The 14,156-nt window shown below is 44.5% G+C and overlaps 1 protein-coding gene across 1 annotated transcript; it reads left to right on the top strand.

Moving 5' to 3' along the window:
- Nucleotides 1-785: 785 nt before the first annotated feature.
- On the top strand, nucleotides 786-7,637 carry LOC108787129 (gastrin/cholecystokinin-like peptide). The gene is made up of 2 exons (XM_018556595.1): nucleotides 786-996; nucleotides 7,466-7,637. The coding sequence occupies exons 1-2, from the start codon at nucleotides 789-791 to the stop codon at nucleotides 7,564-7,566; spliced, it is 309 nt and encodes a 102-aa protein (XP_018412097.1). The 5' UTR covers nucleotides 786-788; the 3' UTR covers nucleotides 7,567-7,637.
- The last annotated feature ends 6,519 nt before the right edge of the window (nucleotides 7,638-14,156 follow it).

Raw genomic sequence — 14,156 nt, 5'->3', positions numbered from 1 at the left:
TGGCTCCATTGGTGAACCAATTATACTCTTGTTTGGTACTCTCATTAGACCATATATATTGTCCAGTAGGAAGACACAGAGGACATTATTTTACCTAGAAGTTTTGGTTGGGGTTACTAATTGTACCCCAGTAGTGGGGTTTTACTGATTGTACCCCAGTAGTGGGGTTTTGCTAATTGTACCCCAGTGGTGGGGTTTTACTAATTGTACCCCAGTGGTGGGGTTTTACTAATTGTACCCCAGTGGTGGGGTTTTACTAATTGTACCCCAGTGGTGGGGGTTTACTAATTGTACCCCAGTAGTGGGGTTTTACTAATTGTACCCCAGTGGTGGGGTTTTACTAATTGTACCCCAGTAGTGGGGTTTTACTAATTGTACCCCAGTAGTGGGGTTTTACTAATTGCACCCCAGTGGTGGGGTTTTACTAATTGTACCCCAGTAGTGGGGTTTTACTAATTGTACCCCAGTAGTGGGGTTTTACTAATTGTACCCCAGTTTTTTGGGGAGAGTAAAGAACATTGTATTTACTCCTAGAATTGGGCACCACTGTGAATGGTTAGAACCCTCATATGTTCCCATTCTGGAAGGGGTACGCAACCTGGGCACTCCAGCTGTTGTGAAACTACAAGTGCAATGGGGTATTGCAAGGCTCAGGCATGACTCCCAAAGGAAGAGGAATGATGGCATTTGTGGTTTCACCACAGCTGAAGTGCAGAGGTTGGCCACCCCTCCATTACGCTACGTCCCTTCAACAGGATGATCCTTTTGTACGTTCTTGTGTTGCAGAAATGGACAAGAAGGTTTGTGTTAGTATTCTGCTAGCCATGCTTGCCACAGCAGCCCTGTGCAGACCAATGACAGAGCTAGAATCAGCAAGACACGGAGCTCAGAGGAAGAACTCCATTCCTGCAGTCAGCAGACGGGACCTCCTCGCATCCCTGTCCCATGAACAGAAGCAGCTCATCATGTCACAGCTTCTCCCCCAGCTACTTGCAGGTAACGTGCAGCAAAAATGAATATAGAGCATGACCACAGCATGTGCAAATATCCCTTTGTTTCTTCTTTCCTTGCTTCTGCTGTCCCCTAATAGCTTGTACTGAAATCCTCAACCATAATGTGTCCGTAATATAAAATACTATGGGGAGAATTTATCAAAACTGGAGCAGACCGAATCTGGAGCAGTTGCCCATGGCAACCAATCAGCATCTTTATTTCATACTTATTTCCTATGCTCCTCATCTCCACGCATTGGTAATACATACACCCATTAGTCTCTCCTCTTGCTGATACTAATTTCAGGGAGGTCCTAGAAATTATTTTAGGATTGCATGGGGAACAATAGAACATCTGATCTTTTATAAGGTACTGAACCAGCATTGCTCCATCATGCTGCAGAGATGTAGGTCACATCAAGAGCCCTCATAAGTGTAGAAACCCCCCTTTTTACATTAGAGCCCTCCTTTATATCACAGCCCCCTTTTCATATTAAAGTCCCCGCTTCACTTCAGAAGCCACCAGGCTTCCCTCAGGCACCTCTGAGGAAGCCAGAAGGCACCCTGGTTGAAAAAGGCTACTCTAGATAGCTCCAAATGCTGCACTCTATGACTGAGCTACAAAATAATTTACAATTACTGCCATACAGACCTTTAAGTTACTGCAATTCATTTTTTTGGGCCTAAGTATCCCCTTCTGCAGCATAAGCTGGTCATATACTGGTCTTGGGGGGCACTATTTACATAAGCCAGAACTCCCAAAAAAATGTCCGCGCGTCGCTCGAGTGTGTTCGGGTTTTGCTTGAAAAGGTGGCGACCCTACTTAAAGTGCTCATTGGAAGGACAGACTGGGGAAAAGATGGGCACAGCTGAGTTCTAGAGGCGGAGCCAGCTGTCACTTAGGGAGCTGGGGTGGATCCTGACAATTTTGTTGGAATCCTTCCCGCTGCACCATGGCTCTGTGCTATGTGGCCTGTGCTAGGCACTTGTGCCAATGGCTTTCTGCCGGGGAAGTGATGGCAACTCAGCATATTGGTTGGCCAAATCAAGGCAGGTTCTCTTTGCTTTCAGCACCCATGTAAATACTTTCTACCTGGCCATTGATGAACTTCTGAAGAATAGTGAAGTGTGCACAGTGATTTGCATTCTGCGTGCGGTGGAAGTAGCTCAGTGGGTAGAGTCAGGGCTGTAGCTACCATGGGGCGAGTGAGGCACTCGCCTCAGGCGCAGCTGAGAGGAGGTGCAACCAGGGCCAGCCTGGCTGCGCCCCCTTTGCCACTGTTGCCATGGCGAGCACAGGACGCCATTAGCAACAGGGGCGCCAGGCGACCAACTCAGCCGATGCTCCGCAGGGAGCAGAGGAGCGGCACATTGTCCAGCTTCTCCTCGGATCCCCGTTGCTCTCCCCCCACCTGTATGGGCAGAGGACTCTGTGTCGTCAATCTCTTCTTCTATTTTAAAAGGGAAATGTCAAAGGTCTGTTTAGACTCCTAATATTTCCCCGAAGTTCCCCAACAGCAAAAAAAAAAAAACCCACACGCACACATATTACTAGACATGTGCAAAGACTAAAAATTCGCTTCGGAGAAAATGAACGGAAACTAAAAATGTTTTCATCAGTTTTCGTCAAACGAAACAAGTTTTTATGCTATTTTGGATTTGGCCACCAGCACGTTCTCCATCCCCATCCTGGAAGCGGGGTGCATGATGTCACATACCGCACATGTCTGTTGGGGGGTACAATTTTCTGTTTTTGCCTCGGGTGCAAGAGGAGCTAGCTACGGCTCTGGGTAGAGTGCTCGTCTTGTACGCTCTAGGGGGTGTGTTCAAATCTGCATGTAGAGGGGTCAGTTCTATGATTTATGAGCCCCTGTACACTTTTTATTGTCCCACCTCCAAAGTTGTCTTTAGTATATATTACTGAGAAGGTTTCCCCATGTCCAGGCCTTGTGGTGTGTGTTGTTTGCTTGCTGGTTTACAATGTTGCAGGCCTTAACTTGCCCGGTTCGAATCTATACTGTGGTAACATGTTTGTTTTAGAGTTCAATTGGCTCAGAGAGCCAATCTCCATGATATAGGAACATGAGCAACTCATTCTGTTGTCTTCTGGTTCTGTGGTGCAGCGTGTAAGGCTCCTGGAGCCTGAATCAGAGTGTTGTGGGTTTGATTCCCACAAGTGAGTGCAAAGTTGGTCACTTGAAGCAGGACCAAGACCACTGGGTTGTGTGATGGGTGCAAAAATGTGTGAAGACCCAGTGGAAGTGCTCAGAGCTTGAACATGTGGTGGTGAGGACCACCTTCCTTGGGAGACTTGAAGAGGTTGTGGGGAAGTAGCTGAATGAGCTTGTCAAATGAAAGCTGTGCACTGAGGATGGTGGAGTGGACAGAGAGAACTGGGCAAGGTTTCTTGAACATTTCCTTAATTTTAGGCAAATGAATGCAAAAAAATTTACTGGTGCTTGTTTTTCTGTGAGTCATCTTCCAACTTACAGCAGCAGCTGCCTGTGCCAGGTCATCCTTTATCCCCTTTTCTTTGGCATTTCATTCACATGTCTCCCTGCACACCCAGCTTCAGGGTCATAGGGCTGGAGTTTACTTCACATAGTGCCAACTTCACAGTTCTTTGAGGAGCAGATCCACTCTTTCTTTGACCCCACACCAGGTTTTTGTGACCAGGGATGCCCCTTCATGGCTTGAGCGTATGTCACTGAGCTTTCATTCACATGGCACCAACCTCATAGTTCTTTGGGGAGCAGGACCACTCCTTCTTTAACCCCTCACCAGGTTTTTGTGACCAGGGATGCCCCTTCTTTTTCATTCACACGGTGCCAAACACCTCACAGTTCTTTAGGCGAGAAGGTCTGCTCTTTAACTTCTCACCAGACTTTTGTGACCAGGGACGCCCCTTCACATTCCACCAAGCACATTGTTGCTGTTTTACCCCAAACAGCCATTTGGTAGTTTGCTCTACCTTGGGAATCAAACACATGGCCTTCAGGTTCCACAATCATCGCCCTTCATGCTGAGCCACAGCGTTGGATGATTGAGTCTGTGAGAAGTGGTAATACAACTCAAATTCAACCGAGGTTATCAAGCAAGGTAATACAAATTGTAAAGTGCAGTACCCCATAGCAACCAATATGAACCATACCCGGTAGGAAAGCTGATTGGTTGCTATCGGTTTCTGCACTTTATGTAACTTTCATAAATAAATCTGAAAAGGTGGCCATCTGAGGATTCGAACTCACAACCATTCTATTAGTGAGATTGCCATCCTACACACAAAGCCACTGCCTCAGATGGTGGGCGGGGCCAAAACCAGAGTGGTGATATCATGACATACCATATGATTGGTAGATTAATGGTTAAATTAATCTTTGCATCAATGACTATCTCCAGCTGGTAAAAAAAACAGTTACTTTCAAGAGTCCATTGCCTTGGACTAAAGGACGCCATCTCAACTGCCTGCAAAGTTCAATAACCCAGAGCCACCAATATGAAAGGCTATCTAGTCTGAAAGCCAATTGGTTGCTACTGGTTTCTGCAGTTCATACAACTTTAATAAATAAATCTGAAAGGGTGGTCACCTGGGACTCACAACCATTTCATGTTTATGGTCAGTAGCATACACCCAACGCCACTGGCTCAGTTGGTGGGTGGGGCCAAAACCAGAGCTTTGATACCATAGCCTACCAGGCGATTAGTGGTTTAATGGTCACCCATTGTATTTAATCGCTGCCATTAGACCTAGGATAGCCTCCCACTTGCCTCAGTTACTTTCAAGAGTCCATTGCTGTGAACCAAAGGCACACCATCACACAACGCCACTGCTTCAGATAGTGGGCTGGGGCCCAAACCAGAGCTGTAATATTTTTGCTTACCATACGATTAGTGGTTTAACGGTCACACATTGTATTTAATTGTTGCCGATAGATCTTGACTAGTCTACCGCTTGGCCTCCAATGGGCTATCCCCACCTAGTAAAACTCAGTTATTATCAAGAGTCTACTGCTTTGATCCAAAGGACACCGTCTCAATTGCCTGCAAGGTACAATAGCCCAGAGCCACGAATATGATAGGCTACCTAGTCTTAAAACCAATTGGTTGATACTGGTTTCTTAAGTTTATACAACGTTAATAAATAAATCTGAAAATGTGGTCCCTGGGTGATTCGAACTCACAACCATTTTATTTTTGTGGTCAGCAGCATACACACAACGCCACTACCTCAGATGGTGGGCGGGGCCCAAACCAGAGCTGTGATATCATTATACGCCATACATATTGTGGATTAATGGTCAAACAGCCTCCAAAAAGCTATTCCTTCCGGTTACACTCTACTTTCAAGAGTCCATTGCCTTGAAATAAAAGATGCCCTCTACCTGCACAGTGCAATAACCAAAAGCAATCAATATGAAACACTACCTAGTCTAAAGCCAATGGGGTTCCATTGGTTTCCGCAGTTTATACAAGTAAATCTGAAACAATGGTTGTAGGGGATTTGAACTCACAATCATGTTATCATTGAGGTTAGCAGCACATACACAACACCACCACCTCAGATACAGGGCTGGGGGTTAAAACCAGAGCTGTGATACCAATGCTTGCCATATAATTAGTGGATTAATGGTCAATCATTGTGTTACATTGCTGCCATCAGACCTAGACCAGGGTCCCACTTGGCCTCCTAAAGGCTCTTCCCTTCTGATTAAACTCTACTTTCAAGAGTCCATTGCCTTGAACCACAGGGTACCATCTTGACTGCTGCTTCCACAGTGCAATAACCCATACCAATCCATATAGAAGGCTACCCAGTCGGAAAGACAATTGGTTGCTATTGGTTTCTGCAGTTTATACAATTTTAGTCAATAAATCTGAAAAGGTGGTTGCACATGGATTAGCGCTCACAACCATTTTATTTTTTACGTCAGTAGCATACACACAGCGCCACTGCCACAGATGGTGGGCGGTGCCTAAAACCAGTGCTGTGACATCATTACATACCACATTAGTATTTCTGGGTATTACTACCATCAGTGTCTCCCCCTCGGTCTCCTTAAGGCTAGTCCAAGCTGGTTAAACTCTACCACTAAGTCCATTGCCTTGACCCACAGGACACCATCTTGACTGCAATAACACTACACTGCAATAACCCATAGCCAGGGGCGTAACTAGAAATCACAGGGCCCCATAGCACAATTTTGTATGGGGCCCCCGTGATTTCTAGTTGCAACCCTTGCAGAGCCCACTCGAGATCCCACCTGAGAGTAAACTTGCAGAGCCCACCATAGACTCTCTTGGTGGGCTATGCAGGGTCATCCTCAGGTGGGCTGGTCTCACTCCTTACCTGTCCGCCTCCTCTACGGTCGCTGATGGGCCCCGCCTCCTCCTCCGTCGCCGTGCCCAGCCTCCTCCCCTGCTGCCGCCCCGCCTCCTCCACTGCCGCTGCTGGCTCTCATTGACTCTGTGGAGAGGAAGGCGCTGCTGCACAGATTACTGTCAGTGATCTGAACAGCCGCGTGTTCGTCTTCAGCTGCCAGTGAAAGCCACCAGCAGAGAATCCCATAGCGACCCAGGCCTCCCGCATGGCATTTTATTTATTTCATTATTTTTTTCCCCCCCTTAACTTTATTGCTATCACACAGGAGCTAACAAGTCCCTGTGTGATAACATTTGTGACAGGTTCTCTTTATTGAACCTGTCACCTCCAATACAGGAGTTCTAGCACAGCACAGTGCTGGAACTCGTGTGACAGCTGAGATGGGAAGGATGCAAGTGCAGCTCTCCCCTCTCACTGTTTACATAGAGCAGAGCGGAGAACGGACATTTTCCGCTCTGCTCACTGCTCTCCATCATGAAGCTCTTGGGACAGAGGCGACCATGGAGGAGAGAGTTACATGGTGGGGGGGACGGGGGGGATGGACCTCCAGGCTGCATACAAGTGATCTCGGTTACATTATGATGGGCTAAATGTAGAAAAGAACTACCTGCCCGCCACCTGTCCGGGATTCACCCAGACACTCCGGGTTTTGAATGCTGTGTCCGGGTTTCATGGCAGCAGAAACCCGGTCACAAGATGTCATGCAGGCAGGGGCAACCAAAATGAAGATAGGGGCTACTGGACCCCCACCAAAAATAAAACTCAACTGTGATGTTTACATACGAATAAGCCGCGACTCATCCGGTCCAAAAATTATCAGCCAAATGGTGACTTAAGCCAATCAGCTGTCAGGATACAATAGTCGGCATGGGAGATCCCCCCGTCTATGCTGTTAGTGTGGAAAGGGGAATCGAGCATTGTTTCATATTCAGCCCAAAGTCTAGAGGAGAAAAAAAATTGCCTATGGCTAGCCACGCTCCTTCCTGCACCAAAACACAACCGGGCAGAGATTGCAGTAGCAGAAATTGCTGAATACATATGAAGCCGTACCTGTTGCCTAAATTTTTCTCCTATTGTTGTTCTTCCACCACAGAAATGTCCAACGGGGAGGACCATCTGAACCCCATGCATGACCGGGATTACGCCGGATGGATGGATTTTGGCCGCAGGAGTTCAGAAGTCGCTGATTCTTAACTCTTTTCCTTCCCCCCTCTGTCCCTTTGACTGCTGTAAATGCCCCAATGGGGAACAATGATGCTATTAAATTATTGGTCTAAAAAACATTCAGCATTTGTTTGTTTTTGATGCGGTTCTAATGGTAACGGGTGGAGAATAGGTACATTATCAGTCAATATCATCAAATAGTATTAAGATGTAAATATATACACTGAGTGGCCAGTTTATTATGACCACCTGACATTTGTAGGCAAATTAGCTATAAGTATTACAAAGAGAACAAATTATTGGAAGAAACTAAACTTTGGGGCTCTTGTATAAACCTTTCGCCCAGCATAAAGCTTGGGCAATGCCATCTTAGCACTAGTTGTCGAAGAGGTGCAATGGAAACTTCTATGGCATTCGCCCAGTGAAAGTTTATACCTGTGCCCCATTGTGTATTGCAGTGTTTCTGTTGGTGAAATGTCCTCTTACACCTGTCGGACAGGAAACGAGGAGATCTTCAACTTCCTGGTCTTCAAAATAGACAGGAGTTAGGTAGAGATCTGCCAAATGGGGGCAGAGAAAGCGAAAAACATTGACAGATTCTAACCATTTCACACTCAGACTTAAAAGAATAGCTTAAGTTAGACCATCCACAAGGTGAATTCACATAGCTTTTATTGATTCCACTAGTGTCCTTTAAGCCCCTGCCCTCCTAATGTGGTTCATTTATAAAAGCAGTAGAGCATGTTCACTGTGCATAGCATACCCAATCGTGTACAATGAAACAACAACCATCTGTTTACTAAAAATACACCAGAAAAAGGCACTTGGTGCCAATCCAAAATCTCTGTAGGTAGGCACTGGTGGAATGAATTACCTACTACGTTGATATATCTTTAAGGGGCTCACTGTGCAACTTCTCCATCCAATTACCCATAAATGGGTCTTACTTTCTCGACTAGATTTGACTCTTCTTTCTATAGTGGGATAGTGCAGCAAGCAGAGTAAGCCTCCATCTTGGAGAAAGGTAGACCGTAAAATATAGAGATCAATTTTGGGAATTCAAGGACGTTCTTGTTGTGAGTCAAGGCACAAGATTTAAAGCTCAGGCTTTAGAGTGGGGGAGAGTTAGGTCTTCTGTCAAGTTTTATTGCCGTCTCTGTCCCCTTGGGGAGAGTCACCCTTCTATATGTACAGGTGACCATTGTCACTGAGAGAAAGTGAGGGTAAATCTGGGTTTCCACCAGAACCAGGTGGGTGGTAGGTAATCTTCCAATGGAGATACTTCTTCTGGGAACAATTGTCCGATAAGGGGAATTCTCTTTACTTTAGGGTATTTCCTCTAACTTCCTGATGTATCTCTTGGACAGGAAGTGAAAGGAAAATTTCCCCAATGGTATACAGACAAAACGATTTTTTTTTTCAGGTACTTGCCAATACCGAGTACCGGTGCCTTGTGCCCTGATTATAAGGAAGTCGGACGGCAGATCATGACCTGTCGCCCAGCTTCCTGATTGCCTATGAAGCCGGTGTTCTAGCAAAAGAACACTGGCTTCAGAGGCTGCCTGACTTCCTGACCAATCAGGAAGCCGGGCGGCACGTCATGACCCGCCTCCTGGCTTCCTGATTGGCTAGGAAGCTGGCTTCACTTGTTTCTAAGCAGCGTGGCTTCCTGACCAATCAGGAAGCCAGGACACGAGTCATAACCTACCGGCCGGCTTCCTGATTGGAAAGGAAGCCGGCTCCATGCTGCCTTGGCACTACCGGTCAGTTATCCCTCTGACCGGAAGTTCCGGTACCAGTCAGTTCTCCCTCTGACCGGAAGTTCTGGTATTGGAGGTAAGTATCAGAGCATTTGGATGAGTACGAGTACTCGCCCAAATACTCGATATCGGCACCGATACCGATACTAGTATCTGGGCAGGCTGAATGAGTTCTCATAGTATATGTTTTATTAATTATGACAATTTGAATTCTGCCTCCTTCTAGCAATTTGTGATCTCCACTGACTACATAAGTGCAGTATAAAAAGCATCATTTAGGTCTCTTAGGAGAACTGAACCAAATTGATACATTGAACAGGTACCCTCCCTTGTTCTCCCTCCCTGTCTGTAGTTATAGTGTGGACCGACACAAGCTGAATGTAAACAGAGCAATGTTTACACCAGCCTGGGCCTGCAATAACAAGTCTCAAAAGCCCGTAAAAGGAAAAAACAGAGGTAAGTTGCTTGGTGTTCCTAGACCTAATAAAATAGCTATTGGGTTATCCTTTATAGCAGAATAAATCCAGTGGCAGCTTTTTTAGGTATGATGAGGGGTAAACAGAAAACTTGCTGTTGCACTCTCTGGGAGAAACAAGAAGCTAAAGGATGATTTACCTCACCGGTGTCCATCCAAAACAGAAATAATATTTAGCAGGCCTGACCTATAAAAGGACAAGAATCATGGTATAGTGTGGATTGTTAAGGTCTGTGGTCCTCTGAGATTAACTGTCTAAGCAGCAAAACGTCCCTAAAAAGGATATTAAAACATGGGCAACAATGTTACTCAACCACCTTCACAAGTCTACATCGTCTGTTTATTGGACAGATAGGCAATCAGTGAAGAATATTTCCATCATCATGAAATATACATCTCAGAACATACAGCACATTACTATTCCCTATCAGGGTCACCATAGCAATACATTTTGTCAATGATAGACAGAACACAAGTCATTTTAAAATATTGCTTTGCAAGCCCTGAACGGATGATATTGCTTTTATCTCAGAAGGTCCAATAAAGCTACAATTCAAGATGTCCCACGTGAGAAGGAAGCTTTGGACCTTCTAATGTGCATGCTAGATAATACAGACCGGGCTTGGTATATGGATGGGTGAAGGCTGCTTCTGTCTTTCTGAATGACTCTAGTAGAATGTCCTTTAGTAGATCTGTAGGTAGGAACTGAGGTGTGCATAGGGTAATAGCTTTGGCAATTTTGCCTTTGTACTCTAAAAGGGTCGGCCAAACAACATACGTAAAATTGCTGCATTATTGATGAATACTTTTATGGTAAAATGCCGACTTGCTGAAGCTCTCTAGCCATTTTGAGAATATTTGTACACGTTGTTGACTAGTTAATGCACCAACAAGCCAGGCACTTGTGGGGATGGACACTGACTGCAGAAGCCAGGGGACCTTGAGTGGGGCGGTGCTGGTAAAGGGGGTAGGGGGGCAGTGTGCCAGTCACATGACCCTTGCTTCTGCTTCAGATATAGCAGCGGTAAGAACACCTCTTTTTATTGTAATGTAATGGATTTTGTGCAGGTATAGATGGACTATTCAAACATAAATTTGCTGATTAAGGCTACTTTCTAAATGTAAATGTGTACAGTAGTGGCACACACTCCTGGTGGCCAACCCAGCGCTCAAAAGACCCCACCACTTGCTACCACTAGAGAGTTTTCAACTTCTTCACTGAAAGTGGAACATCCCTTTAAGATACTTCAAAGATACAAAGGTGCCTTGGGTAGGTTGCCATGAATCTCTTCTTTCCTCCTTCAAAGCTGTAAGCCCAGTGCAGTTATTGTGGAAAGAACAGTAAGCTTTCTTCTTGATAACATCATGGTTGTATATTTCACACCCAATCATCAAAGCACATTGCAGTTCATAGCATAAAATACATCCGTGCAGAATTTTGACATGATTTAAAAAAAAACATAAAAATCCACAGTCAGCAGTTCACCATAAAAATAGATTCTCTGTACATCAGTAGTATTGTCCTCACCTGCAGATGGCACTAAACAGTACAGCTTTTAATGCACTGTAGCAAACTGGTCATCAGCAGATGGCAGTAGTGATTAAGAATAAAGTGTTCAGAAGATTTCCCTTTCATCATTTCAAGTAGTTTGTGGAGTTCCATTAAAGTGTGACTCCTGTCCTCTGGAAGCAAGATAATGGACATACATGGAGTATAGTTCCCTTGACACATTACTGCAGCTTTACCTATTAGGATTTGAGCATATGCATGCTTTCCAATGTGTCTGTCCTACACCAGCACCAATGTACTGCAAAGGGTTTGGTTAGGCAACACCAGTATTAATGTCTGTACATGCTTCAGATATGCATAGGTCAATGGAAAGCAGTGCAATCACTGTGAAGCACCATAGGTAGTGAATGTGCCTGTACATACTCGCTAGGGAGGCATCTTCTAAACTGGTTAAGATTCAATATATCCCATCGCACTTCTGACCGGAAAATCCCAATGAAACAGGGTGGGTGCAGCAGTGACAGCAGATGCCTCCGCAAATCTCATCAAACCGGTAAAAAGTCACTCGCACTCCAAAGCGATGCCAAGTCAATCTCTTTATTGACTATGGTATCGCTTTGGAGTGCGAGTGACTTTTTACTGGTCACTTTTTACTGGGTCCCCCTATCTCAAACACCTATAGCAGATATGTGAGCAGTTCCAGCATCAGTTCTGCCAGTGGTAAACGGACCCCTGCCATACTTGTGCACCGTCTTAGCAATTTAGCACCGTCTACCACGATGAGAGTTTATTCAAATAGAACACAGGCATAGGAAAGCATCGGTACATAAGAATCTTGAAAGTCTTTATAAAGATGCAACAATGAACAGACATTTGATTTTAGGTTTTTGACCTAGTTAAACAGATTGAACCAAGAGTGGTGAAGTATATGTTCAGACACATAGGTCAAATGAAGTAAAACTAACAGAGATACACAAGTGTGAAATGTAATGTAAACTGTTCAGTCAGTCTTCTAATCCAGACCAAAGTCTTGTCCACTTTTCATCACTGTAGTCAAAGCAATACAGCTGGAATAACGCTGTAATTTGAAGGTGAAGGGGCAGAAGTCATCTCCTCCAATCAGAAAGCTCCATCTGTTACATTTATAGCACTGTGCAATGTAGTAAAGCCTGATTGGCTCTCAGTACTGCCCCTTCTAGTCTGAACAGTGCAGGGGATTGTACAAAGCAGATTTAGGCACTAGCTACAATACATTTAGAGACATCTCTATTTAATTGGAGTCTTTCTTATCTGTCTACATTTACACTGAAACACTTTCTCATTTATGTGCATTCAAGAACAAACATTCTGATAAAAAACAAAAAACAAGTTTGGCCATTTACCCTCCAACCATTCAGGGCTGCAAAGTAAAACCACACGAGACAAACCATGACCATCTGACGCATGAGGCAGAGAGCTCTGCAGTACAAAAGTAGATGTCCATCAATGAGACTATAGAGGTCATGTGCTAAAAACAGAAAATGGATATGGTAGTGTGTTCTAAGAAATTATTTTCTTACTTGGACTGTTTGCAGATGGAACGGTAGTGATTCAAAGCCAAGACCCAAGGTGGACACTGTATTGGGTTTATCTTATATAAGTTACATATAACGTATTCTCACAGATGGGGAGAACAAATAATGGGTAAGGATTCCAATGTGGCTATTATAATTAACTTTTGAGGTCTCCATATTATAAGACATTGGCTTAACTATATTGGGTTTACAAGCCTCATGGTTCAGGGGTCCCAAACCAGTGAAAACTGGGGATCCTACTTTAAAAAGCAGTTGACCAGACCTCCTCAGACAAGGTTATCATCTTCAAGAGATAACCCTTAAGTTGATATGGCCATGCCCTTAAGCATTTGACACATTTGCACAGATCTGCTGAAGCTTGACTTTGTTTTCGAGAAGTGAATGGCTTTTACTTCACATTTAGTAACTTACCCTTATAGCCAAAACACCGTTTACAAATCTAGACCTTCCTGTGCTTTCTCATGCAACACATTAGCTATTAAAGAGTATCTAAACCCAAGCACAAATCAGGAATGTATTGCTGACCACTCCTTAGATATGATGTCTGCATTCATTTATTTTTCAGGCTTTTTCTTTGTTTTACTTTTATCTGGTTATTCTGAGGATAACATACTTCTTGAGTGACTACACTCACTCCACCATCTATGGAGGGAGCCATGGTTGTCAACTTCAGACATGTCTGCTTTTAGTCATCTGTACTTCATGGGGGCTGTTGGCAGGGGCGTATTTACCGCGAGGCAAAGTAGGCGTTTGCCTAGGGCGGCACCTTCCTGGGGGGCGGCCGTAGTACTGGCTGTTGGGAAGTGACAAGGACACAACGCATTTCTTGAAAGAAAACTATTGCAGCCACAACATCTAAGGACTGGTAATCAGCTGTATGTTCCATTTTTGTTTTCGAGTTTAGATATCCTTTAAGCTGAAGGTACCCGTGCACAAAAGTTGGATGGAACAATCAGACCCTGAAACAATTACTTTTTCCATCCAACATGCCCATTCAGAGGGCACATTGAGAAATATGTCAACTGCCGGTTTATCTCTGCTTAGTTAGAAGAGAACAATAGGAACCGTCCAGTTCTCCAACTCGTTTGGCCAACCTCCCAATGGCCAGCACTGGTCTACTGCAACAACTTTGTGTTCCTATTGTTACCTTAATATTCATATGGGCATTATATTATTTCAACACTTGATACACTGGATAGTGACCATACAAGAGGACTCTCTTGTAACATGGATGAAATAGTGTCAAATGGTAAGTGGTTTATGAATGAAATGTCCAAACAGAGCATGCAAGTAACGGTATT

The sequence above is a fragment of the Nanorana parkeri genome, unplaced genomic scaffold (assembly GCF_000935625.1).
Source record: "Nanorana parkeri isolate BGI_ZX_2015 unplaced genomic scaffold, ASM93562v1 scaffold242, whole genome shotgun sequence".
Lineage (NCBI taxonomy): Eukaryota > Metazoa > Chordata > Amphibia > Anura > Dicroglossidae > Nanorana > Nanorana parkeri.
This window is presented reverse-complemented; position numbering and strand designations above follow the sequence as displayed.

Excerpts from the sequence above, each read along its gene's own strand:
- LOC108787129 (XM_018556595.1), top strand. The coding sequence starts at position 789 with ATGGACAAGAAGGTTTGTGTTAGTATTCTGCTAGCCATGCTTGCCACA. Across the intron at positions 997-7,465 it reads TCTCCCCCAGCTACTTGCAG|AAATGTCCAACGGGGAGGAC; the intron begins GTAACGTGCAGC and ends CTTCCACCACAG.